General features: G+C 53.7%; 1 protein-coding gene across 1 annotated transcript in view; it reads left to right on the forward strand.

Annotated features, from left to right (window-relative positions):
* The window catches only part of SCN4A (sodium voltage-gated channel alpha subunit 4), a 51,157-nt gene that overhangs the window by 3,454 nt on the left and 20,012 nt on the right, over positions 1-27,691 (forward strand). Inside the window, exons 2-13 of the mRNA XM_017517843.2 lie at positions 13,298-13,964; positions 14,052-14,170; positions 14,297-14,386; positions 14,657-14,785; positions 15,257-15,348; positions 17,189-17,521; positions 18,995-19,058; positions 19,299-19,440; positions 20,733-20,942; positions 21,530-21,683; positions 24,259-24,497; positions 26,255-26,488. Of these exons, the coding sequence (XP_017373332.1) occupies positions 13,692-13,964; positions 14,052-14,170; positions 14,297-14,386; positions 14,657-14,785; positions 15,257-15,348; positions 17,189-17,521; positions 18,995-19,058; positions 19,299-19,440; positions 20,733-20,942; positions 21,530-21,683; positions 24,259-24,497; positions 26,255-26,488 (2,079 nt within the window). The 5' untranslated portion in view covers positions 13,298-13,691. The remainder of the gene's footprint in view (positions 1-13,297; positions 13,965-14,051; positions 14,171-14,296; positions 14,387-14,656; positions 14,786-15,256; positions 15,349-17,188; positions 17,522-18,994; positions 19,059-19,298; positions 19,441-20,732; positions 20,943-21,529; positions 21,684-24,258; positions 24,498-26,254; positions 26,489-27,691) is intronic.

A 27,691-nucleotide genomic window follows, 5' to 3' on the forward strand; every position in this document is an offset into this window, starting at 1 on the left:
TGCAGTGGCGTGATCTTGGCTCACTGCAACCTCTGCCTCCCGTGTTCAAGCAATTCTCCTACCTCAGCCTCCTGAGTAGCTGGGATTACAGGCATGTGCCACCACGCCCAGCTAATTTTTATATTTTTAGTAGAGACGGGGTTTCACCATTTGGCCAGGCTGGTCTCTAACTACTGACCTCCAGTGATCCACCCACCTCAGCCACCCAAGGTGCTGGGATTATGGGCTTGAGCCACCGAACCTGGCCGGGTGAGGGTCCTTCTATAAAGTGGACTGCAGAGACCCTTCCATGAGGGACTGTGGTTTGCAGATGTGGCCGTGATGGCTGTGACGCCAGAGCAGCAGAGCAGGGTCCCTCCAGCCCACCTTTCGGTAAGTTCTGCTGTCAACACTTAGCTTTTTTGAGGTTGGCAAGTTCTTGATCAGTCTTGCTTTGGAGAAGGATCTCCAAAGAGTAGCTGGGGAGGAAGCATCCCCAGAGTAGTCTCTGGGGTAGGACTTTCCCAGAGTGACCGGCAGGGCCCAGGTGCTGAAGGGGTCGTGCCTGGGGTCATGGGAGCAGAGGAGCCATGTGTCAGCCATTCTTTCCTCCAGGTTTCAGATTGTTGCTGAAAAGCCTCTCCTGTAGTGCTAGACCGTGTCCCAGCTCCCTTGTCTCAAGTCGGGAGGACTTGAAGCCCACTGTCCCCGGATGGCTGGGGGCGGATGGAGGGAATGGATAGCCAGGTTGCCTGGAGCTCTGCAGGTCCAGGATCAGGTGTGAGCAGGCCTCTTGGCAGCCTCTCCGTGGACGCACTGCTTCGAGGAGCAGGCAGGGGAAGGGAGGCAGCTCTGTGTGCAGGGGTGACGTGTCCAAGGGCAGGTGAGGTAGGCTTAGATGTGAGTGTAGTAAAGGATCTGACCTTTTTAAGAAGCGCCTAAGCAAATGCCCCATACCCCAAACACCAGTTGATCAGTCTAGCTTTGGAGAAGGATCTCCAAAGAGTAGCTGGGGAGGAAGCATCCCCAGAGTAGTTTCTGAGGTGGAGGACTTTCCCAGAGTGAGCAGCAGGGCCAAACACCAGTTTGTTGGGGGGGGGGCATCTGCTTAGGGGCTGCTTAGAAAGGTCTGGTGCCAGGCATGGTGGTACACACCTGAGTTCCCAGCTACTTGAGAGGCTGAGGCAGGAGGATCAACTGAGCCCAGGAGTTTGAGTCCACCCTGGGCAATATAGTGAGACCCTAACTCTAGAAAAGATTTTAAAGGAAAGATCGGAGCCAACAGAGGGCAGGAAGCCCTGCGCCTGAGTGGAACAAATTAGCCTCCCCACCCTTTTGAGCAGCTGGGAAATGACTCATAGAGGCAATGAGTGTGTGTGTGTGTGTGTGTGTGTGTGTGCGCGCGCGCGCGCGCGCTGGTGAGGGCATGAGCATGCGTATAAGTAGGCCATGTGGGGGTCAGGGGATATATGGGGTCAGAGGTTCAATTGGTGCAAATTGACCTGTGGTTCTCTTCCCCCCACTGACCCCTCCCACACACAGCTCCCAGCACAAAAGCCCAGGAGGCCTGAGCATGACCCTGCCAGGGCCTGCCAGATGCCAACCCCAGCCCACACTTCTCAGGGCCTCACCCGGAGGATCTGGCCTGCCCTTCCATGGGGATAGATGGTCGAGGGTCGGGCTGGCCCAGGGAGCAAACTGAGTGGGACCTCAACCTGGGCGGGCCCCATGCTGAGGGAGGGCAGCTATGCCAAGCCCAGTTCCCCAAAGGGCTGGAGGGAGGCCAAGTCGGTAGTAGCTCAGGGGCTGGCTTGGCATGAGAGAGAGCTGCATTCGAGTCCTGGCTCCACTGCTGGTCAGCTAGGATGACGAAAGTGAAGTCCTTGGGACGTGATAAGCTCCAGATGATGTCCGTGATAACTTTTCATCTAGAAATATTTCTTAAGCCTCCACCTCGTGGGCCTGTGCACGTCAGCACGACAGGTGATTGCATGGAAATTTGGGGGCCAGAGAAACCAGCCCCTCCCATGCTAAGGAAAATCTTTCCCGGGCTAACTGAAGCTCAGAATTTCACGTCTTACAACACATTGGGAGGAGAAACCCACTCTGAGACCTTGTGTCTAGGGAGAAAACGCTTCCGGGGCTGACAGATGAGCTGGGAGAAGTGAGTGGGAAGGGCCACAGTGCATGAGACCCAAACGGCCTGTTTGTGGGCTTTTATTTCATCAGAACTGAGCCAACCAGAAGCACTCCGGGTAGAGAAAAAGGGTCAGATTTGGGAGAGGAGGAAGAAAGTTGGGGGAAACCAACAAGTTAGCTGGGAGTGGTGGCTCATGCCTGTAATCTCAGCACTCTGGGAGGCCCAGTCGGGCGGATCACTTGAGTGCAGGAGTTCAAGACCAGCCTGGCCAATAAAAATTAGGCGTGGTGACGAGTGCCTGTAATCCCAGCTACTTGGGAGGCTGAGGCAGAGAGAATTGCTTGAACCCTGGAGGCAGAAGTTACAGTGAACCGAGATTGTGCCACTGCACAAAAACAAAACACAAAACAAACTAACCAGTGTTCTTGGAGAACCCTGGAGATTGACAGGGAACGGGGCTGATGGTGAAAGGAGGGAATGCCTGTACATCCTGAACAGGAAACCAGCCATGGCATACAGCAGGTGTGAAATAAACATGGCCACCCCTGTTACTCTTATCCCTTGGGTAGAACAAGTTATCAGTCTGGATGAATCAGGAGCTTAAAACAGGGAGGCTTGTTCTGACCTAGTGAGTTGCCATGGAAAATGCAATCAGCTTTAGCCCACTCCTCACCCAGGAGCCCACCCCCACATCACCCTAGTTGGTTTCCGGAACTCTCTGGGCCCCTGAGTGTCTGGAGGTTTCCGCCCGAGGCTCCTGGCTCCAGGCCTCCCTCCAAGGTCTCTCAGAGCAGATTTCCTCTGCAGAGTGTCAGGCCAGGCGGGGAGGGCCAGCTGAGGTGACTTCCTCTAGGCCCCTGCCTGCCAACGTACAAGCCACTTTTCCTCCTCTCCAGGCCCCAAGTGCTGGCAGAGAAACAATACAGCTACCCCCTTTCCGTCCCCACCCCTGGCCTGCTCCAGCTGAGAAAAAGTCGTGACTTGAGACTTCCAACCCAGGGAACATAGGGATGGATTTTTCACTCCTGGAGCTGGGCCACAGCAGGAACATAGGAATTTGGGAAGTAGGCCACCCGGATGCCCGGTGCTGTCTTTGGCCAGGATAAAGCAATCTGGTCTGTTTCAGACTCCCAGGAAGTTCCAAGTCTGACCCCCTACTGCAGGTGAAGCTTGAGGGGGGAGGGTCTCCACTGGCCTCAGATGGCACCGGATCATTTTGCACCAAATCCATAGAGAAACAAAACAGTTAGATCCTTGTGGGTGGCTAGCAGCTTTGTTGGAGATGAAGAGCATGCTTAGTTGGCAAGAGCGGAGGTGGCTGGTGCCTGAGCATGGCCAGCAAGCAACCTGCCACCTCTGCATCTGGAAAGATGTGCCCTGGAGTTAATAGAGAAGGCAATGAGGGGCAGATCACATTCATTCTCAGTCTCCCAAGAGAGTACCTGCATTAGTCCGTTAGAGACATACCCAGACTGGGCAATTTACAAAAGAAAGAAGTTTGTTGGACTTACAGTTCCACGTGTTTGGGGAGGCCTCACTATCATGGCAGAAGGCAAGAAGGAGCAAGTCACATCTTATGTGGATGGCAGCAGGCAAAGAGAGAGGGAGACCTTGTGCAGGGAAGCTCACCATTTTTTAAACCATCAGATTTCATGAGACTTATTCACTATCATGAGAACAGCACAGGAAAGACCCACTTCTGTGATTCAATTATCTCCCACTGGGGAATTATGGGAGCTATAAGATGAGATTTGGGTGGGGACACAGAGCCAAACCGTATCAGTACCTTACAGTGGCTTTTATATCCTGTTGGCAGGCACATGGCTGAGACCACTTGGGGGATTTCAGGCTGATGCCCTTCAGCTGGGTGGATTTCTGGATGTTTGAAGAACCCTCGCCAAAAGTGTAGTTGTCCCACAAGGGAAGGTTCTAGAAGGGTATAATGGGGATAGGGAGGGAGGTCTGTCCTGAGTTTGCCTGGTCAATAATTTGGGACAATCAGGATCAGAGACACTCAGCTGTGAGGGATGGCCTTAAACTGGAGGAGAATCAAGATCCAGCCGACCTTCGGAGGACTGGAGGTGAAGAGGTGCAATGAGCAAAGGGAACTTAAGTAGAGGAAGATGTAAAATCCTGCAGCTGGATTTATATCAACCTTGTATCCTACAACCCTGCTGTAATCATGATTAGGTCTAGAAATTTTCATGTTGATTCTGATTTCGTACTTAGACAATCAGATCATTTGTGAACAAAGATAGTTTTATTTCCTCCTTCCCAGTCAGAATACCTTTTATTTCCTTTTCTTGTCTTATTGCATTAGTTAGGACTTCCAGGTCGATGCTGGAAAGCTGTGGTAAGAGGGGCAGGCTTGCCTTGTTTGTGATCTTAGTGGAAAAGCTTTGAGTTTCTCACCATTAAGAGCAATATTAGGCCAGGCGTGGTAGCTCACACCTGTAATCCCAGCACATTGGGAGACCGAGGTGGGTGGATCACCTGAGGTCAGGAGTTTGAGACCAGCCTGACCAACATGGTGAAACCCCATCTCTACTAAAAAAACAAAAAAATACAAAATTAGCTGGGCACGGTGGTGCATGCCCATAATCCCAGATACTTGGGAGGCTGAGGCAGGAGAATCACTTGAACCCAGGAGGCAGACATTGCAACCAAGATTGTGCCATTGCACTCTAAATAAAGCAACGTTTGCTGTAGGTTTCCTGGTAAACACTCTTTGTTAACTTTAGGAAGTTTCCCTCTATTTCTAGTTTGCTGTAAGTTTTCATCATGAATGGGAGTTGCATTTTGTCAAACGCGTTTGCTGCATCTATTCATATGATTATGTGATCTTTCTTCTTTAGCCTGTTGATATGATGGATTACATTAATTGATGTTTTGTGTGTGTGTGTGTGTGTGTGTGTGACAAGGTCTCACTCTGTCACTCAGGCTGGAGTGCTGTGGTGTGATCATGGCTTACTGCAGCCTTGATCTCTCAGGCTAAGGTGATCCACCCACCTCAGCTTCTTGGTTAGCTGGGACTATAAGTAGGCACTACCAGGCACACCCAACTCACTTTTTGTGCTTTTTGTAGAGATGAGGTTTCACCATGTTGTCCAGGTTGTTCTCGAACTGTGCTCAAGCAATCTGCCCACCTCGGGCTCCCAAAGTGCTGGGATTACAGTCATAAACCACGCATCCAGCCTGATTTTCAAATGTTGAACCTGCCTCGCATACCTGAGATGAATTTCACTCGGTCGTGGTGTATAATTATTTTCATACGTTATTGGATTCAGTTGCTAATATTTTGTGAGATGCACATGGGTTTAAAAGAGAAAAATCAATTGCACAGTGCATAAGAAGGGGAAGACCTAATGAGACCACAGCTGATGAGGAAAGACCTAGGGGTAACTGCAAACCCCACCTTGTGTTTGGGCTGCGGAAGAATTGATGCCATCTTGGAATGAACGAACATAAAGGCTGTCCAGGCCAGGGAGAAAAGGCCTCTGTGGTCAGACTATATCTGGAATTGGGTGTTCCGATCTGGCTGCTCCACAGAGAGACAATGCCGGGCTGGACCCACTCCAGAGAAGAGCTGCCTCGCCCTCCCGCGTCCTCAGCCTCGGCTCCCTGCCCACAGACAGCTGGCCCCAGCCTGGCTCTCTGACTCCCCACCCCTCCTCCCCCACTCCATCCCTGTCTGTCACCACCTCCAGGCCCCCAGGATGGCCTGAATTTGCCCACCACTTCCTCCTCAACTTCCATTCTGACGGAGGTTCCATGGGACTTTTCACTTGTGAAACAGACTCCAGCCTGGCCCCCGAGGAGCTGGGTTTGAGTCTTGGCTGAGCCTCTCATTTATCACTCTCTAAAATTATCTTACTTGCTTCCCTATTTACTGCCTGCCCCCTCCCTCTGGAATGCAAGCTCAGTGAGGACAGGGACTGTGCCACTGCTGAGGTCTGCCCTGGCACCCAGATCACAGTCCCGCATGTTGTAGCAGGTGCTCAGAAAATGTTTGTTGAATGAATCAATATGTGAGCTCTGGGTGGATGCTGTTCCTCTTTGGGCCTTAGTTTCCCCATCTGCAAAATAAGGGAGTTGGACTTGTTGCTCTCAAGTCCTTGTGACTCCAACACTTTTTTTTTTTTGAGATGGAGTCTCGCTCTATCCCTTAGGCTGGAGTGCAGTGGCATGATCTCAGCTCACTGCAACCTCCGCCTCCTGGGTTCAAGTGATTCTCCTGCTTCAGCCTCCCGAGTAGCTGGAACTACAGGCGGATGCCACCATACCAGGCTAATTTTTATATTTTTATTTTATTTTGAGACAGGGTCTTACTCTGTCACTCAGGCTGGTGTGCAGTGGCACAATCATAGCCCACTGCAGCTCAAGCAGTCCTCCCTCCCCAGCCTCCCAAGTAGCTGGGACCACAGGCACATACTACCATGCCTAGCTAGTTTGTTTTATTTTTTAGTAGAGATGGGGTCTCGCTGTGTTGCCCAGGCTGGTCTTGAACTCCTGAACTCAAGCAGTCCTCCTGCCTCCGCTTTCCAAAGTGCTGGGATTACAGATGTTAATTTAACATTCTTAAATTCACTGGGAGGAGGTTGCCTGGAGCCCCCCCCAGACCCTCAGCTGCCACGTCTCAGGGGATATCCGGGGACAGAGGCGAGTGGAAGGAGAGCAGGAGCTGTCATCTTGGCCCATGTTACTCCTGCCTGTGGCCCAGGGAGCCACGTGGAGATTGGCCAGCACATCGCCTGCCTTATCTCCTGGAGCTTTGTCGACGCTTTGTCCCTGCCAGGAAACCAGCATCTGTGCATCCCAGACGCCCCTCCATTCCTCCACTGCTGCCTGTTGAAACAACGTAGCTCGTGCCCTCTATTTTAGCTCTTTCCTCTATTCTGGAAAGGGTGGGCCAGAGGACCACACGTGCTGCCAGTGATGGCACCACCCCAGGCCACCTGCCCTGCGAGGGGCTCTTCTTGGCTGCAGGTTGAAGTCCAGACCCTCAGGCCTGCAGCAAGCCCTGGCCCAGCTGCCATCTTCTCTGCCCCCAAGCTCCTAAACAGCTTCGGTGCTACACAAGAGTAAGCTCCCTGAGTCCTGCCTCTGTCTTTGTTCCGGCTGTTCCCGCCCCCTGCGAGATTCCTTCCCCTCCATTTCCCCGTGTTCCTAACTCACTCATCCTTCGAGGCCCAGCTGAAAAGCCACATCTTTCCTCCCCCTACTTTCCTCCCCCTCATCCACCCAAACTCCCAAAGTACAGTCAACTCCCCCCCCTTACCTTCTCTTGTCGCAGTCACGTGTGCCATGCCCACCTCCACCCCGAATGTCAGCTGTGGCCCCTTTCTGTCCTACTCATGCCCAGCTCAGCTTCCAGCCCACAAACAGAATGAAGAAATGGGTGGATGGATGAATGAATGAATCAGCGAAACATCTCAGAATCCACTGTGTCCCTGGAAATGTCTGTATCCAAGGCCCTATTTGCTTATTCATTCAACAGACACTTATTAAGTGCTTACTGTGTGCACAGTGTTAGGACTGGCCAGGGTGACACAGACAGACATAGTCACTGCTCTCATGGTGTTTCAATCTAGTGAGGGTGACAGACAAATATGTAAGGCAAATAAGCAAGTGATTACAAATTATGACAAATGATGTCAAGGAAAATACAGGGGTCTGTGAAGGGGAGTAAAGGAGAGGGAAAGCCCCTTGGAAAAGGGGACATTTGAGCTTAGCACAGAGGGATGAGAAGGAAAAACCACATGTAAGGGGAGAGGGGAGAGGGCCCTAGGGGGAGCAGGAGCTTGGTGGAGGCCAAGAGCAGGAGCCAGCTCAGTGGTTAAGGAGCTGGAAGGAAGCTCCTTATTTTTTTTGAGACAGAGTCTCATTCTGTCACCCAGGCTGGAGTGCAGTGGCACAATCTTGGCTCACTGCAACCTCCACCTCCCGAGTTCAAGCAATTCTGCCTCAGCCTCCCAAGTAACTGGGATCACAGGGGGTGCCATTCCCCCTGGCTAATTTTTATATTTTTAGTAGAGACAGGGTTTCACCATGTTGGTCAGGCTGGTCTCAAACTCCTGACCTCAGGCGATCCACCCACCTCGGCCTCCCAAAGTGCTGGGATTACACACGTGAGCCACCAGGCTGAGCCTGAAGAATTTTAAAAGGAGAAATAACATGACTAGTTTTCATTTTTCAAAGATCAATGACTATTTTAGGGGACTGATTCGGAGGGTGCGGGGGTACAAGCAGGTAGCAGGAGACAGGCTATTGTAAGAGACTATCGTGGCATGAACCCAGAGAAATGGGAAAATGTCAGGTACAGGTGTATGTTGGAGATGGTATTAATAGAACTTTGGACAGGCTGGGTGTGGAAGGTGAAGGAAAAGGAGAATTCAGAGAGACACCCTAATTTTTCATTTGAGTAACCAGTGGCAGTGATGCCATTTCGTGGGTTGAAGGGTGGAACGGTGGAAAATGCAAACGTCTGATTGCAGTTGGGAGGGTGTGGGCCACCCCGGTGGAGCCATCAGGGGCAGGTGAATATGTCAGCCTGGACTTCAAGGGAGATGTTTATCACATTCCTATGACATTACTATTATTTTATTCATGAAGTTATTATTTATTTTTAATTTATTATTTTATTTTATTTATTTATTTTTAGAGACAGAATCTCGCTCTGTTGCCCAGGCTGGAGTGCAGTGGCACAATCACGGCTTATTGCAGACTTCACTTCCTTGGGTTCAGGTGATCCTCCCTCCTCAGCCTCCCAAATAGCTGGGACTATAGACACACACGACTGCACCCAGCTAATTTTTATATTTTATTTTATTTTTTTGAGATAGAGTCTTGCTCTGTTGCCCAGAGCAAGAGTTGGTCTCAGCTCACTGCAACCTCCAACTCCTGGGTACAAGCGATTCTCCTGCTGCAGCCTCCCGAGTAGCTGGGATTACAGGCACCCTCCACCACGCTCAGCTAATTTTTGTATTTTTAGTAGAGACGGGGTTTCACCATGTTGGCCAGGCTGGTCTTGGACTCCTGACCTCATGATCCACCTGCCTTGGCCTCCCAAAGTGCTGGGATTACAGGCGTGAGCCACTGTGCCCAGCCAATTATTTTTTGTGGAGACAGGGTCTCACTGTGTTGCCCAGGCTGGTCTCCAATTTCTAGGCTCAAATGATCCTCCCACCTTGGCCTCCCAAAGCACTGGGATAACAGGCGTGAGCCACTGTGCCCGGCCCCACAACATTATTTACAGTCATAGGGATGATGCCACCCTGAACCAGCTTGAACCCTGAAAAACCTTAGAGATTGAGGAGAGAAACCAGGACAAGCAGAGAAAAGTGAGAGGGAGCAGCCAGGGATGGGGAAGGGAAGGAGTGAGCAGCTTACACGGAGGCTGAGAGAATCAGGTGCTTCCAGAAGGGGGCTGGGCCAACTGGGCTGCATGCTTCTGAGGCTCTGGGAGCTGAGGACAGAAGCGTGTTCACCGGACTTGGCAGCAGGGAGGGTGTAAGTGACTTGACAAAAGTAGTTTCAGTTGAGGGGGAAAGGGAAGCCGGGTTGGAATGGATTGGAGAGAGAATGAAAGATAAGGAAGTCAAGACAGCTGGTGTAGACACTTTCCAAGAAGTTTTACTGTAAAAAGGAACAGAAAAATAGGGCAATCAATGCAGGGAGGTGTGGGGCCAGGAGGGCAGTTTGTCACCGCTGCTGTTGTTTTTAAAGTCGGGGACACTAGAGCCTGTTCACAGATGGGGAGAGGTTGATGGGCAGTAGAGAGAGGACACCTGGAGAGGTCTTTGGGAAGCAAGAGGGGCTGGGGTCCTAAGCCCCAGGAAAGCTGGACCCTTGCTTATGATTATTATTCTCACAGGATGCAGGAAGAAGGGGTGGGATGGGAAGATGGTTCTGTGGATTTGACAGTGTGCGGTGGCACTTCCTTCCTCGGGGAAGACCGTCTGCTGAGAGGCTCATGGGGAGGAGTGTGGAAGTTTGAGGGAAGAGAAGGCATGAAATCGTTGTTTTCAAAAAGTGACAAAGTGAGCCTACCAGAAAAATCCACACTTACAGGGCTGGCATACTTGAGGACAAACCCAGAGTATGTGACCATGACTTTAAGGTGAGCCCAGCCTGGTCATACCATTCCTCAAGCCACGTTTCTCCAGCTCGGAGGCTGACTCCAGAAAAGCATAGCGGGGGACATGCAGGTGAGGGGTTCCCCAGGAGAGCATGATAGGAGATAGAACGCACCTTGGGAGCTGTGGAGGAGGGACTAGAACTGTGATCTTCTAAGTGAGGCTAGAAGAGGAGGGATGTGAAGTCAGAAGCGGTCTGATGGTGAGGGAGAAAGGGCAGGGTCAAAGGACTGCAGGTACCCAAAGATTATGGCAACTAGGCCCCTGAGCCAAGAGCTGAAAAGATGGATGGGGCAAGGGGAGAGCTTGAAGTGGTGATATCAGAGGAGATATGGTTTCTGGTTATGATTTAGGTTCAGGGTGTGCTTAAAGGAGAAAAGAGCTAAGGTGGAGTGTCCCTGCAATTCATTCACTCACTTATTCATTTGATAAACTGTAACTGAGCTGGTGACACAAACGAGGGGAGAATTCCCACCCGACCAGGGTACCCAGGGAGGGCTTCCTGGAGGAGGTGGTTTTTGTGTGGGTTGAGTTGAAAAAGATGAATGGAAGCTCTCCAGGGAGACAAAGAGGATGGGTGCTCTGGGAGGAGAGCAAACCACAAGCAAAGGCATGGGGGGTAGGGCAGGGGGGTGGGAAACAGCTTGGCCCATTTGTGAAAATGGAGGTAGCATGGCCAGAGGATGGGGAAAGGGTAGGTGATGAGGTAGGGATCTGATCATGGAGGGCCTTGGGAGCCCTAGGGAGGGTTTAGGACTTACTGTTAAGCAGTGGGAAGCCATTGAAGATTTAAGCAGGGAGCAAAACTTGTTATTTTACAAATATTTATGATAGTCGAGGGGAGAACCTGGTGGGAGGTGGGTTTTTTTTTTTTTTTTTTTTTTTGTTTTTTAGGTTTTTGAGACAGGGTTTCACTCTGTCACCCAGGCTGGAGTACAATGGCACCATCATGGCTCACTGCAGCCTCAAACTCCTGAGCTTAAGGGATCCTCCTGCCTCCATAGCTGGGACTGCAGGAACATGTCACCACTTGGGGAGGTTATTTGAACAGAGCAGGTGAGGGGTGGAGGGTGGAGAGGGCAGTGACACTGGGGAGGGAGCATCCGTAGGGCGTGGAACTGGCCAGATCTACCACCAAGATGCTTTGGGCAGCCACCAACCAAAGCCAGCTTCAACAAGTGGAACCAATGAGGACTTTCTTCCCCTTGCATTACAAAACAGCCAGACCTCAGGGGTAATGGAGGGGTAGGAGAAGAGGAAATTAGGAGAAAGTGAACATTTTGAAGGGAGAGGTGTGCGCTGTGCAAAGAAAACGGGCTGCGGAACCAGGCCCCAGAGAATAAGCATCTTCCAGGGGCAGGGAAGGGGCAGGTCCCAGAGCCGAGCTGGGCAGAGTGGCTGGAGGGGCAGGTGATGTCCTGCTCCCAAGAAGAAAGGCGGTAAGCAGTGTGGGGCACTCGGGAGGGCTGGCGAGGAAGAAAACACTGGATCTGGCCCCTGGGGCGCTCTGGTGGCTCAGGTGAGAGTTGTTTCCTCGAGTGCTGGGGTTGGGAGCCAGACTATGTGTCTGTGGGCTTTTGTGGCCCCACTTGGGCTCCTGTAATGAAAAGAGTGAGCAGTATCAGGACAGGAGGATCGTCATAGCAGGGACTGCGGACTGGGTGGGTGCACAGCAGCCCTGGGGTCCCTCCAAGGCCATCTGGCTGGTTGGCACCTTCTGTGTAGTGCCAAGCAGCGTGTAGGGGTGTATGTGGGGAAAGTGATGGGGAGGAAGGTGGCAAGGTATATGACAGGGCTGTGAGGTGCAACTGGGAAGGTCAGCATGAGGGGTGGCTCCAGGCCGGGTGTGCGTGCGTGTGCCTGTGTGTGCAAGTGCACGCCCTCGCTCACGATGGGGACCAATGAGCAGCTGAGGGCAGGGTCGGCAGGAATGAGCAGAGTCATCCGTGTGGAAACACGACTCCCCGGGTGCTATAGGGAGCAGCTGGAGAGCCAGGCACAGGGGCGTGTCCAGCTTTGCCCAATGGCTCTGGTCTCTTCCTGGCCGCCCTCCCCACCTGTTAAGCAAGCCTGAGAAGTGCCTGTGCCGACCAGGGTGGGGGTTTTGCTGCAGGCGTCAAGGCCCACTGGGAGAGGGCCGTCCTCGGGTGTGGCTTTGGGGGTGTCTGGGGGTCTGTCCAGGTCCCTGTGGTGCAGGGGTGGCTCCAGGTCTGTCCATGTGGATCTTGTGGTGGCTGTGTGTGGCTTCGGGGGTCTCTCTGCAACTGCCTGCTGATGTGATCATTCCCTAGGGTCATTTGCAATAAGTGATCCCCCTTCCCTTCCACAGGGAACAGTCTCTGGAGGGCTGGGCAGAAGGGGAGAGGGGTCAGGAGGGGCCCAGTCCATTCAGTGCTCACAGGCATCGAAGGCTCCTGGTGGGTGCCCCTTTCCCCCATCCAGCTCGTGCTGGGACCACCAGCCAAAAGCAGTCCCCAGGAGCTGTAGCCCTGCCCCCACCATTGGAGTCATCCATTTCCTTGTCTCTGTGACCTATCCCATATGTCCTTCTCTTCCATGTTAGCACCTGCAGTTCTCCAGACGCAATGTTCCTCCCCCAGCTCACCCTGCCTGCCCGGGGGGCTCCGTCCCCCAGGGCTGTGGGAGGCAACTGCTGGGAGCCCTCTGCTGGGCCCAGGGCCCTTCCTTCTTCTCTCTCCCAGACCAACACCAAGTACCCCAAAGATCAGGAAAGAGGAACCCACCCCACCCCCACCTTCCTTTTCCCCTCTCTCCAGGTCAGGGATGGCACACAGGCAGAGGCGCCCCTGGCAGACATCACTAATCAATCACAGCAACCTTTTTGCAAAGAGCCTGGCTGCCCCTTCATGGTCTCCACCTGCATCTCCAGGTGGCCAGTATCAGGATCCACACTGGCCCTCACGATGAAGTCCCTGTGCTAGTCCCACTTTAGTCTGACACCCCCTCCCCACCAGGCCCCTCATCCTGGCCCATTCAGAAGTCGCCTGAGCACAGCCAGCTGTGGCTCTCTCTGTCCTCTTAGGCTGAAGTCACACGGTTCCAGGAGCTCGGGCCCAGAAGGCAGTTGAAGGCACTGGGGCGTTGGCCCCATGTCCCAAGGCCCCAGAGAATCTGGTTGGTTTGCCGTCGGTCCTGGGAGCGGCCCCCGCCACTGCTAGGGAGAGCGTGGTGTGGGGCCAGGGGTGATGCTCTGTGCCCAGCACCTGTGCAGCAGCAGTACCTGGGCTTGGCAGGCACATCTCCCAGTCCCAACAGAGCCTGCACGCCCGCCTCCCCGGCTCGGCCGCTGGGCAGGCAGGAGGTGAGGAGGAGCCGGCCGGCCCAGGGAGGGGCAACTGCCCAGCACCCCGGGGCTGCCCATTGCAGCTGCCCCGGCTACCTGCCACCCTCCTGGTCTCTGAGCCCAGGATGCAAGGATGGCCAGACCGTCTCTGCCCACCCTGGTGCCTCTGGGCCCTGAGTGCCTGCGCCCCTTCACCCGGGAGTCCCTGGCAGCCATAGAACAGCGGGTGGTGGAGGAGGAGGCCCGGCTGCAGCGGAACAAGCAGATGGAGATTGAAGAGCCCGAGCGGAAGCCTCGAAGTGACTTGGAGGCTGGCAAGAGCCTGCCCATGATCTATGGAGATCCCCCGCCAGAGGCCATCGGCATCCCCCTGGAGGACCTGGATCCCTACTACTGCGACAAGAAGGTTTTGGCCTGGGAAGGCTCCCTCTGTCTGTCTGCCGTCCATCTGTCTATCTGTCCCCAGGCCTCACAGCCTCTCTCCCCACCTTAGACCTTCATCGTTCTCAACAAGGGCAAGGCCATCTTCCGCTTCTCCGCCACACCCGCTCTCTACATGCTGAGCCCCTTCAGCGTGGTCAGGCGAGGGGCCATCAAGGTGCTCATCCACGCATATCCTGCCCGAGAAGGGAGAGGCGGGAGGGGTTAGGGATGGGTGAGATGGGGTGCTCTGGGCCAGGAGGCCTGCCATCACCTCCCCTCCTAGCTGCTTTGTCACTCTCCTTGACCCTGCCCCACGCTGTTCAGCATGTTCATCATGATCACCATCTTGACCAACTGTGTGTTCATGACCATGAGTGACCCGCCTCCCTGGTCCAAGAACGTGGAGTGAGTCTCCCCCATCCCTGAGCTCCCCGGCCCTGGGATACAGCCCGTCTCAGGTGTCTGCACCTCTGCGTGACACTGCTCTTGTCTTTCAGGGAGACACATTGTCACCGTGACCCTCATCCACACCTTGAACCCCCGGGGTGGCCACACTATCACTCGCTAGTGTCCTTAGCCGCTTGGGTGGCATATCTTATTTCTGGGGGTCTGTCGTTGCCACAGTCACCCCTGCCCATGTGACATGCCTGCCCCGGCCGGCCCTCTCCCCGCCAGGTACACATTCACAGGAATCTATACCTTTGAGTCCCTCATCAAGATACTGGCCCGAGGCTTCTGTGTTGATGACTTCACATTTCTCCGGGACCCCTGGAACTGGCTGGACTTCAGCGTCATCATGATGGCGTGAGCAGGGTCCTGAGGACATCCCGAGCCTGGGGCGGGTGAGGGGAAGGGCCAGGCCTCAAAGAGGGCAGCTGCCTGTGCTGAGGGCTGCAGGGGACATTGGTCAGTTGTGCAGATAGGGAGCTGCACAATTCTAGAAGCTGCCATTCTCAGGGTCTGGCTCAGAGCTCTCCTGATGGCCTCCCGATCATCCCATGAATCAGCCCTGACCCGCAGGCCCGCAGGCCCTCACCCACTAGGAGAGCCGGGCTGTCTTTACCATCCCCACTCCCCCACAGCAGAGCTCATGCACTGTCCTTCCCAACTCCTGGGCTCCCAGAGGAGCTTGGAGGGTGTCTTACCTGTCCCCAGACCCTGTGGAACCCCCAACTTCTTGGGAATCATCATTCCAGGCCTGGAGAAGCCCTGATTTCTGCCCTACCACCCACCCCAGGCTCTGACAGTCCCCACCCTCCTCCACCTCCCTCCCAGGTACCTGACAGAGTTTGTGGACTTGGGCAACATCTCAGCCCTGAGGACCTTCCGGGTGCTGCGGGCCCTCAAAACCATCACGGTCATCCCAGGTACTGGGGAAGTGCAGGGAGCCTCTGCCTGAGCTGAGAGACGCCACCACCCCCACCCCCCACACCATGCGCCTGCCGGGAACCCGACTCAGGGTCACAACACTCCCCGGCTGAGAACTCAGCAAAGCCTGGACACAGAGGGGCCCACATGACCAGGGGGCAGAAGGGGTTCTACGTGGAAGAATGGCATTTGAGAGGCAGCATAGCAAGGTGGTTAAGAGCACAGACTCAGCTGGGTACGGTGGCTCACACCTGTAATCCCAGCACTTTGGGAGGCCAAGGCATGTGGATCAACTAAGTTTGAAACCAGCCTGGCCAACATGGCAAAACGCCGTCTCTGCTAAAAATACAAAAGTTAGCCTGGTGTGGAGGTAGGTGCCTGTAGTCCCAGCTACTCAGGAGGCTGAGGCAGGAGACTCACTTGAACCCAGGAGACAGAGGTTGCAGTGAGCTGAGATCATGACACCACACTCCAGCCTGGGAAAAATAATGAGATCCTGTCTCAAAAAAAAAAAAGCACAGATTCTGGAGCCTTGACTGCCTGGGTTCAATTCTCACCTCTACCACTTCCTAACTTTGCCTTTGGGCAAATGCCTCACCCGGTCTGTGTCTCAGTTTCCTTATCTGTAGAATGTGGAGACTAATGATACCACTCCTTGGTTTGTTGTAAGGATTAAATGTCTCAATGTCGGTAAGGCCCTCACAGCCCTTGACCCATAGCTTGTGATATATATGTGTGTGCTCAATAAAATAAGCATACCAAGCAGAGCAGAGAGAGACACGAAAGGACTCCATAAGGGAAAGTCCCAGCCCTGAGAGCTCAGTTAGGAACACACCACGCACCTGCTGACAATAAGGCCAGGGCAATTCCAGAGTAATGCATCAAGAAACTTGAGATTAATAGAATCCGATCATTCAGACCCACAAAAGAGCATGTGAAAAAAACTGGAGATGGCCCAGCAAAGGAGAGAAAGAAAAAGGATCAAGATCAGGCTCTGGAAAGAGGGGAAAATGTTAAATCCTAATGCCGCTGGGCGCAGTGGCTCACATCTGTAATCCCAGAACTTTGGGAGGCCAAGACGGGCGGATCACTTGAGGTCAGAAGTTCGAGACCATCCTGGCCAATATGATGAAAACCCATCTTTACTAAAAATACAAAAATTAGCTGAGTGTGGTGGCACTTGCCTGTAATCCCAGCTACTTGGGAGGCTGAGGCAGGAGAATCGTTTGAACCCAGGAGGCAGAGGTTGCAGTGAGCCGAGATCACACTGCTGCACTCCAGCCTGGGCAACAGAGCGAGACTCTGTCTCTAAATAAATAAATAAGTTTTTATTTATTTTAGTTTTTGTTTAAATACAGTTTTTGTTTATTTCTGCAGGGCTTTTCAGAGCCTTTGATAGGATAATCTACATAATGACCCTCCAAGAGCAGAATCTAGGGCGTAGCTTTTACCAAACTTTATCAACCCCCCCTTTTTAAGGGCACAGCATAGGAGATTACTGTTCTATCGAACACACTTTGAGAGTGCTAACCTAGTGACATGTAGTAAGCTCCTCTGTATGCCTTGGTTTGCTCTAGAGGTCAGACAACAGCCCATCAGTCTTTACAGTCCATTCTCCTAGTAGCTGAGCACCTGTGGCCATTTGCAGGCTCCAGATTGAGGATGTGATCAGAGAAGGGTGGGGTTAATTTTGGAAGGTTTCGGGGAAATATCGGTGCTCAATGAGTCAGGCCTTGGAGACTGAGTAGGAAAAAGCTTGGTGGTGGGAGCCGATGGGGAGGGGCTCTGTTTTCACCCTGCACTGCCCCCTGCCAATATCCTTGCCCTCTCCACGGTCAGGGCTGAAGACGATCGTGGGGGCCCTGATCCAGTCTGTGAAAAAGCTGTCGGATGTGATGATCCTCACTGTCTTCTGCCTGAGCGTCTTTGCGCTGGTGGGACTGCAGCTCTTCATGGGAAACCTGAGGCAGAAGTGTGTGCGCTGGCCCCCGCCGTTCAACGACACCAACACCACATGGTACAGCAATGACTCGTGGTACAGTAACGACACATGGTATGGCGATGCAATGTGGCACGGCAATGACTCGTGGTATGCCAACGACACGTGGAACAGCCGTGCAAGCTGGGCCCCCAATGATACCTTTGATTGGGACGCCTACATCAATGACGAAGGTAAGAATAGAGGGTGGACAGGCAAGGGGAACCTAGCGCAGCCTCTGCCCCTACTTCTTTTTTTTTGAGTTGGAGTCTTACTCTGTTGCCCAGCCTGGAGTGCAGTGGCGCTATGTTGCCCAGCCTGGAGTGCAGTGGCGCAATCTCTGCTGATTGCAACCTCCACCTCCCAGGTTCAAGCAATTCTCCTGCCTCAGCCTCCTGAGTAGCTGGGATTACAGGTGTGCACCACTATGCCCAGCTAATTTTTGTATTTTCAGTAGAGACAGGTTTTCACCATGTTGGCCAGGCTGGTCTCAAACTCCTGACCTCAGGTGATCCGCCCACCTCAGCCTCCCAAAGTGCTGGGATTACAGGTGTGAGCCACTGCGCCCAGCCCTGCCTCCACTTCTTATGAGACAAATAGGCCGGCGAGGACCTGAGCTTAAATCCAGCACTTGGTAGCCTGTGTCACTCCTGACAAGTCACTTGATCTCCCCAGCCCTCTGAATCCTCACCTATAAAATCAAGATAACTATCTTCCTCAAAGGGTTAGTGCAACAACAAATGGCAAACTGTTTTTAAAACCTTAAAGTGCCGAGCACAGTAGCTCATGCCTGTAATCCCAGCACTTTGGGAGGCTGAGGCGGGTGGATCACCTGAAGTCAGGAGTTTGAGACTAGCCTGATCAACATGTTGAAACCCCATCTCTACTAAAAATACAAAAATTAGCTGGGTGTCGTGGTACATGCCTGTAATCCCAGCTACTTGGGAGGCTGAGGCAGGAGAATCACTTGAACCCAGGAGGCGGAGGTTGCAGTGAGCCGAGGCTGTGCCATTACACTCCAGCCTGGCAACAAGAGTGAAACTTGGTCTCAAAAAAAAAAAATCCTAAAGTTCTCACTATACAAAGCAAGCGTCTATAGTTCCTTCTCCCTAACCTGTGCACTCCCTGTCCTCCTTCATCACAGCACGTGCTCACACCCTGGCAGGGTCACAACCACCCCCCAACATACCCACATCTTATTTACATATGCATCTGCACAGGTACACACGCCAGAAACACACACATTCTCACACAGCCACTGTTAGTCTACACAGTGCCTTCCTGCCAATTAGGAAAAGGTGACCCTTCTCACCCTGGCACTTGGATTCCAGCCTCCACTCGCCCTTCACTCAGGGGCCCTGCACAGATTCACAGCAGCCCTATGCACACATGTACACGTCCCCTCTTTATGCTGCTGCTGTGTCCTGACTTTACGTCCACACCGGGCACTGAGCGGACAGTGCTTGCAGCTGAGCTCCCTGCCAAGTCCCTGCCAGAGACCTTGGAACTTGGTACTGTCCTTAAAAGAAGGGGCAGAGGCAGCCAGGGATCATCTGTTTTGTTTATGTGGTACACACAGACCTGTTCACAGGTGTGCAGTGAGTGCACGTGCTCACACTGTGTCCATGTGGGTGACTTGCCTCCTTTGTGGCCTCTGACTCCCAAAGGGAACTTCTACTTCCTGGAGGGCTCCAACGATGCCCTGCTCTGTGGGAACAGCAGTGATGCTGGGTGAGTGGGGCTAAGGGATGGGGAAAAGGCGCCCTAGGGGTCTTGGAAGGTGGGAATTGATTCAAGGCGAGGACCTGGGGTGGACAGGAGTGCGGGGAAATTGTGGGCATGGATGGAATACTTTTCTGTTTGGGGGACACAGGCAGAACTGAGGGATTCTTTTTTTCCCTTGGGGTCCCCATCTGTCCCCAGCTGGAGTGCTCCTCCCACCCTAAACCCAGCCCCCTGTCCTAACCCTAGGCACTGCCCCGAGGGTTATGAATGCATCAAGGCCGGGCGGAACCCCAACTATGGCTACACCAACTACGACACCTTCAGCTGGGCCTTCCTGGCTCTCTTCCGCCTCATGACACAGGACTATTGGGAGAACCTCTTCCAGCTGGTACAGCTGCCCCCATCTTGCCCCCCAACCCTACAGCCACCCAGCCTCTTCAGGGCCTGACGGGGCCTACTGCAGGATGACCAACCCCCCAGCTGGGCCATCTCCTCATGGGCTCCCACACTGCCCTTATAGGAGCTGGGTGCCCTCTGAAACTGGGCACCTGCCCCGAGCCAAGCCATGGTTTTAATTCTTTCCAAACTTTGCTTTCAGAGCCGAGGTCCAGGTCTAGCATAGCCACACGCCCCGGAACCTCCAGGCCTTACAATAAGCAGTAGGGCAGCTTAGAAATTCAGTGCTCCCCAAACTTTATTTGCCTTCTGCCATTTGCAGGGAAGGCAGGCTGAGTCTGGAGTGATAGTGCCTTCTGATGCCTGGTGACGTTTCTAACATTGATGTTGATAACAACAACAGAAATAATAACAACAATAACAATAGCTACTAGCTGGGCGCAGAGACTCACGCCTGTAATCCCAGCACTCTGGGAGGCCAAGGCAGGTGGATCACTTGAAGTCAGAAGCTTGAGACCAGCCTGACCAACATGATGAAGCCCCGTCTCTACTGAAACAAATGCAAAAATTAGGCGGGTGTGGTAACATGTGCCTGTAATCCCAGCTACTTGGGAGGCTAAGGCAGGAGAATTGCTTGAACCTGGGAGACGGAGGTTGCAGGGAACCGAGATCGTGCCACTGCGCTCCAGCCTAGGGGGGTGACAGAGCAAGACTCCATCTCAAAAAAATACAAAATACAAAAATACAAAATACAAAAATTAGCCAGGTATGGTGGTAAACACCTGTAATCCCAGCTACTCAGGAGGCTGAGGCAGGAGAATCACTTCAATCTGGGAGGTGGAGGTTGCAGTGAGCCAAGATCATGCCACTGCACTCCAGCCTGGGCAAAAGAGCAAGACTCCATCTCAAAAAAAATTGATTAAATAATAATAATAGCTACTATTTGTTGAGTTCTTACACAGTGCCAGGCACTGTGACAAAGCTAGAATTCAAGCTGACCCCAAACCCATGTTCACCAACTTTCTGTCCTGGCTCCCTGATATCAGTATGCCTGGCTTCGGTCCTCCTCTGGGCCAGGAGACCAGAAATGCTTGAGTCTCAAGTAGATATTTTGAAGTTCCCCAGAACATGGCTCAGTGTGCCAATGATGGCCATCAATTCCCCAGGCTCGGTGAGGGAGGGGTTTTGCTTACCCATCCAGGCAATGGGTGTATGGAGAGGGGCAGTGGGTCAAAGGAGGTGAATGCCATGGGACCCCTCCACTCCCTCTCCCCCCACTCCCAGACCCTTCGAGCAGCTGGCAAGACCTACATGATCTTCTTCGTGGTCATCATCTTCCTGGGCTCTTTCTACCTCATCAATCTGATCCTGGCCGTGGTGGCCATGGCGTATGCCGAGCAGAACGAGGCCACCCTGGCCGAGGATAAGGAGAAAGAGGAGGAGTTTCAGCAGATGCTTGAGAAGTTCAAAAAGCACCAGGAGGAGATGGAGAAGGTCTGGACCCCAGGGCTCTCCCTGCCCTCAGCTGGGGCTGCCCGGCCACTGGCTTCTCCCTGGGGGGCTGAGGGTGAGAGAGGGCATGGGGGTAAGGGTTTTGAGGCAAAAAGGGCAGAAAGCCCCAGCTGGGAGCTTTGCTAGTGGGGGAGGAGGACATCCAAGCAGTAGAAAAAGCATTTATCTGTTCTGTGCCTCAGTTTCCCTGTCTATAACAAGGAATCTGGAGTAGCTAAACCCAAAGTATTTTTCCAGCTCAGACATTTCTGGTTTCAAGATGCTTTCTGGGCAGCGGATGGGTCCACACTGAGGGAAGGGCTGGTCCTGATGAAGCCCCAGTGAGCGGCTGACCATTTTCTCATTCTCTCATCAAGTGGAGGGTTCGTTGGGGCATAACAGTCAAGGGTCTTCAGAGAAGAGGGTCTTCAGACACTTTGGTCCCTACCCTGTCATCCCCACCACCACATTAGCCTGTCCCTTCCCCACCTGCAGTAAGTTTGACACACCCTGAAGGACTCTGAGGGTCAATTAGTCTATCCCACTGGCTCAGAGCTGGATTCCTGCCTGTCACTCTTGCTGGTCTACAGGCCAAGGCCGCCCAAGCTCTGGAAGGTGGAGAGGCAGATGGGGACCCAGCCCATGGCAAAGACTGCAATGGCAGCCTGGACACATCACCAGGGGAGAAGGGAGCCCCGAGGCAGAGTGGCAGCGGAGACAGTGGCATCTCTGACGCCATGGAAGGTGAGTGCCTTGCGTCCCTGTGCCCACTTAGGTAGTGTGGGGCCTGGCTGGCCTGGATTCAGGAGAACAGGGATGCCATGGAATGTGAGTGCCCTGTGCCCCCTCTATCCATTCAGGCTCCTGAGGTCAGGGTGGATCCTGGCTGGACTGGCTTCAGGACAGTAACTTAATATTGGCACAGAAGAAACAGCTGTGATAAATATAGACCTGCCTTAACCTGGCCCAGTTCTAGCTGCAAGGCCAGGCTGCTGTGGGAAATGGGGGCTTCCGGGAGGGCCTTGGGGGTTGCCCAATGGGAAGCATAAGTTAATAATACTAACCAGAAGGCCCAATGTTCTGGAAACTGGACATCCTGCTCCTCAAGTGTTCTCTGGGTAAAAGTTAAAGGTCAAAAGTCAGATTCTGCCCAACCAGAATCCCCAATCCCTGTGCCACCCACTGAATCTCAGAATAAGAAGGATGTGATGAGAGAAGGTGAACAGACACAACACGATGGATGGATGGGTAATAGATGGATGGACAGACAGCCAGCCGGATGAACAGATGGATGGATGGATGGATGGACACATGGACAGACAGACAGATGGATGAATGGTTGAATGGATAGATGGATGGATGGATGGACAGACGGATGGATGAATGGACAGAGAGATGGATGGATAGATAGATGGACAGACAGATGGATAGAGAGATAGATGGATGTATAGACAGATGGACCAATGGACCGGTGGATGGATGGATGGATGAATGGATGGACAGACAGATAGACAGACAGATGGCTGGATAGATAGATGGACAGATGGATAGACAGATAGATGGATGGATAGACAGGTGGACCGATGGACTGATGGATAGATGGATGGGTGGATGGAAGATGGATGGATGGATGAATAAATGGATAGATGGATGGATGGACAGATGGATGAATGGATGGACAGACAGATGGATGGATGAGAGGGAGGAAAGTGTGGAAGCAGGAGGGAAGGAGGAAGCACAGGAAAGAGGGACGATAGGATAAAGGAATTCTGACTCAGAGAGATCTGGTTCCATCCCCAGATCAGCCTGCCTTGTGCCACGGGGTTGGGGGCCCTGCAGGACTTTGCAGATTTCTAGAGGGCACCATGTCACCTGACCTTGTATGACAGGCATCCAGGTGCCCATATACCCTGCCAGAGAGTGTCCAGGGAATGCTGGGGGAGGAGGCCTCTCCACCCTGCCGTTGCCGGGACTGCTGTGAGAAGTTTTGGGCCTCAGACCCTGTTTGGGCACCTGCAGAAGCACAGGGTAGGGGTGGAGGTGCAGGCTGGGGAGGTTTTGATTGAGGCTCAGTGTGCTAATTGCTGGGTATAGGGGATTCAGCCACTCACACCCCTGGCATGAACCCAGGGTCTCCAATGGGTTGCCACCCACCCACCCACTCCAGTCCCTTTTCTTCCTCTTTGAAATTGGAGGCACTGATTGCATTTACCAGGTAAACCTGCCTTGATGAATAAGTGAGATTATGCCTGGCCAAGGACACTCCTGTAGGACACCAAGGCCAGGAAGAGGAGGAGCAGTTTCGTCCCATGGTCCTTGCACAGCACTCATGGCTTTGGTGTGGCAAGAACAGGGAGTGTTTCCAGAAGGCAACACTGGTGGGAAAGGATGGATTGGCTGGGGACACTTCGGAGGGGCTGGTATTACCGACAGTGCATCCCCGAGGGATCTGTCTGCAGGGTGGCGGCGGCCAGCAGCACGTGGGGCTGGAACCCAAGCCCCTGCCGTGGCCTCCCGCCTCTTCCTGGGAACGCGGACCCAGACAGATTAGGGCATATCTAAGGCCAGGCTCGCAGTGCAGTCCCAGGCCTCTGGCAGGGGGTGGACGTCCTGTCTAGTTCCCCACCCTGAAGGGGTGGGGCTTTGTTGGGGGTTAGCCAAGAGAGAGAGACTTGAGGCAGGGCATTGAAAGGCAGGGTTAGGGGAAAGGTTTGCCGAGGAGGTGGGCCTGTGAGTTACTGTACTAAGGGGCAGGGCTTTGGGAGGAGGCGGGGCTTCTTCGGGGGCGGGGAATGTGGGTGGGGTTTAGAGGGGACAGACTTGAGGATGCGCTCTGCGAGAGGGAGGAGCTTGATGCCAGGGGTGGGTCTTTGAGGAGGCGGGGCTTTGGGGAACAAAGCTGTGGGCGGAGTTTAGGGAGGTGGGTCCGGAGGTTGATGCAGTGAGTGGTGGTGAAGCTTGGAGTAGGGGGCGGGGCTCTGGGAACGCGGGTTGGGGGGTTCCAGGGGTGGGACTGTAGTTGGGGGTTAGAGAGCGACGTCTGGAGGATGCTCACTGAGGCGGTGGAGCTTGGAGCTGGCCACGCTAGGGGGCGGGGCTTTGGGGTAAATCCACGTGGGGCGGAGGTTGCAGGGAAGGTGTCAGTAAGGGTGACGCAAGAGGTGGTGGAACTTGGAAGAGGCCTTGCTAGAGCGTTGAAGCGTTGAGATGTGGAGCGCTAAGGGGCCGGGTTTGGAAGGTGGAACCAAAGCTCTAGGTGGAGCCGGGGGCACGTGAGGTGTGAATCCTCACCAGGTGCCTGCTACCACTCCTCTCCCAGAACTGGAAGAGGCCCACCAGAAGTGCCCGCCATGGTGGTACAAGTGCGCCCACAAAGTGCTCATATGGAACTGCTGCGCCCCGTGGATGAAGTTCAAGAACATCATCCACCTGATTGTCATGGACCCGTTCGTGGACTTGGGCATCACCATCTGCATCGTGCTCAACACCCTCTTCATGGCCATGGAGCATTACCCCATGACGGAGCACTTTGACAACGTGCTCACCGTGGGCAACCTGGTAGGGAGGAGCAGGGGAGAGGGATCATTCATGGGCAGGACGGGAGGGGATGGGGCCCAGGATGGCTGTCTGGCTGTGTGCAAATATGGGTCACGGTGGGGGACACATGCGGACAGCTGGGATTATTTTCCCATCATATGGGGGCATGAGTTGATATGGGGGAGTACTTGGGGTGATCTGTGGTACATAGAAGTGGGGCTTCAGGATATTTGGGGGCAGGGAGAGTGAGGTGAGGTGCTGGGCTTCTTAAGGTCCAGACTCTTGGGGATCTGGGGTCCAGACCATGCCCTGGAAGTAGGGGAAAGGAAATGGGGGTATGGAGATGGGATGAAGGGGCTAGGTGACAAGTCTGTCCACTTCCAGAAGTTGTCACGGTCCTGAAAGGAGCCAAGGGATCTGGCAGTGGGACCTATAGCTCTGGCTTCCGAGGCCCAGTGGGCCCCAGGAGCTACTCCCCCAGCCCTCACCTATTTCTCCAGTGTGGCCAGGCACCTCCCCTCTCCAGCCCTTTTCCGCTCCACTATTGTTGACACCGCTGATCCACCCGCTTATCCGGGCCCATTAGGAGCATTATCACCTTGTTGCCAGCCCCAGAGGAGGCTGACAAAGGGAAAAGCCGCCTCCTCCTCCAGCCCTGCCCCACCCTTCCCAATTCCCTTTACAATTTTTCCAGGACAGCAAATGGGCGAGATGCTTCCCAACCCTGAAGGTTAGGGGAAGCCAGGGAGAGTAAGATTTGGGGTCTAGGACAAGACCAGGGCTGGGTGGGTGGCACAAGAATCAAACCCTGGGCTCCCCAGCCTTTGAGGCAGGCATGTCTGTCCCATATAGCAGCCGAGGCAGCCGTGGCCATGCCAGGCTGGAGGGGCAAGGGCGTGCTCTGGACTTGTGGCACAGCTGCTGGGATGTGCATGATGGACCAGGCCCGCCTGCCAGCCCACCCCCTGCCCACACTATGCTGCTGTCTTGGCACCTGCTGTGTCCAGAGACAGCCTCTGGGAGGGGCTCAGCATGTGCCTGGGCAGGCTGTGGACCAAGGGCAGCTGGTGCCCGGCAGGAGGGGGGCCGTGCCTAGGGAGCTTTCAGGGACTGTGCAATCCTCAGACCCCATGTCCAGGGTTGGCAGAGCAGCTCTGGCTGCCTTCTTGTTGATTTTGCCCCTTTTGGCCCCTGTCTTGGCAGACCTTTGAGTCCACCAAGATTTGCAGGGTCCTGGGACTGGCCCCTGTGGAGAGGGTGTGGGCACAGAGACAGGATGCTGAACTGAGCCCCTGAGAACTGGGCTTGAGATGTGGCTCCTTCCCATGTGGGTGCTGTGATGCCAGCTAGCTGCCTAGCTTGCTGAGTCTCAACTGCTCATGCATGGAATGCATGTGAGAATCCCTCCCAACGTTGTAGAGATCAGGATACTAATGAGGTCACAAAGTGAACCACAGAGTGCCCTGCAAACATTGAATATTGTGACAGGGCTGGGGCTCTAAGCAGTGAAGTGCCTTGCCCACTGTCATGAGGCCAGAAATGGATGGGAGCGGGTCTCAGAGCTATATCCACCTCTGCCCTATGGCTTGACCGTTGCCTCCATTACTCACACACACACGGGCCATGTGTGCCACTCCTGCCCCTTTCAGGGCTCTGGACCCCTTTCCCCTCAGCCCCTGCAGCCTCTGCCAGGAGGTGAGTGAGTGTTGGGTGGGAGACTCCCAGGGCCCTGGGCTCCCCAAGGCTCTGTGACAGGGCTTCACCTTACTGCTCCCCAGGTCTTTACAGGCATCTTCACAGCAGAGATGGTTCTGAAGCTGATCGCCATGGACCCCTATGAGTACTTCCAGCAAGGCTGGAACATCTTCGACAGCATCATCGTCACCCTCAGCCTGGTAGAGCTAGGCCTGGCCAACGTACAGGGGCTGTCTGTGCTCCGCTCCTTCCGTCTGGTACTCGAAAGCCCTGGGGCCAGGGGCTGGGATGGTGGTGGGCTGAGCAGACTAAGGAGGGTGGGCATAGGGATGGGAGGAGAAACCCCAGGAAGCCGGAGGGCTGAAAACAAGGTCCCCTCTGCCTGTGCACGCCTGTTACCTCTCAGAACCTTTCTAACCTGTAAAACAAGGAAAAGGAGTGCCCTCTCTCCTTTCACAGGGCTGCTGGGGGGACCGAAGTGACAGAAGCCAACACTGGGTTTGATTCTTTAATGACCTTGGGCAGCAGTGGAGCAGGAACTGCAGCCCCATTCTGCAGACCTGGAAACGGAGGCTCTGCAAGTTCATTAGGAGTAGGAGTGGGACCTCGGAACTTGTGTCTTTCCACTACTCCGTAAGGAGCACTGTTATTCTTTTTAAAACTTTATCGGCTGGGCACAGTGGCTCATGCCTGTAATCCCAATACTTTGGGAGGCCGAGGCAGGTGGATCACCTGAGGTCAGGAGTTCAAGACCAGCCTGGCCAACATGGTGAAACCTGTCTGCTAAAAATACAAAAATTAGCTGTGCATGTGGCGAGCACAGCTGTAACTATGGTCTCAGTTACTTGGGAAGCTGAGGCAGGAGAATTGCTTGAACCCGGAAGGTAGAGGTTGCAGTGAGCTGAGATGGTGCCACTGCATTCCAGCCTGGGTGACAGAGGGAGACTTCATCTTAGAACAACAACAACAACAACAAACTTTATCAAGGGACCTTTCATGCATGCACAAAAGTATAGAGAAAGTATAATGAACCTCCAGTACCCATCACCCAGGTTCAACAACCATCAACAACATTCTACATTTCCTGTTGCATCTGTCCCCCAATTTTTATTGTAAAAGCAAATTCCAACATACAATTTCACCTGTAAATACTTTAGTCTGTATTTTTTTTTTTTTAGACAGGGTCTCTCTTTCACCCACGCTGGAGTGTAGTGGCACAATCACTGCTCGCTACAGCCTCGACCTCCCCAGGCTCAAGCGACTCTCCCACCTCAGCCTCCTGTATAGCTGGGACTACAGGCACACAGCACCACGCCTAGCTAATTTTTGTATTTTTTGTAGGTCAGGGTTTCGCCATGTTGCCCAGGCTGGTCTCCAACTCCTAGGCTCAAGCAATGCACCTGCTTCAGCCTCCCAAAGTGTTGGGATTACAGGTGTGAGCCAGGGCTCTGGCCATAGTCTGTATCTTTAACAGATAAGGACTTTTCTTTTCTTTTTCTTTTCCTTTTTTTTTTTTTTTT

Source organism: Cebus imitator, unplaced genomic scaffold, assembly GCF_001604975.1.
Source record: "Cebus imitator isolate Cc_AM_T3 unplaced genomic scaffold, Cebus_imitator-1.0 Scaffold650, whole genome shotgun sequence".
Lineage (NCBI taxonomy): Eukaryota > Metazoa > Chordata > Mammalia > Primates > Cebidae > Cebus > Cebus imitator.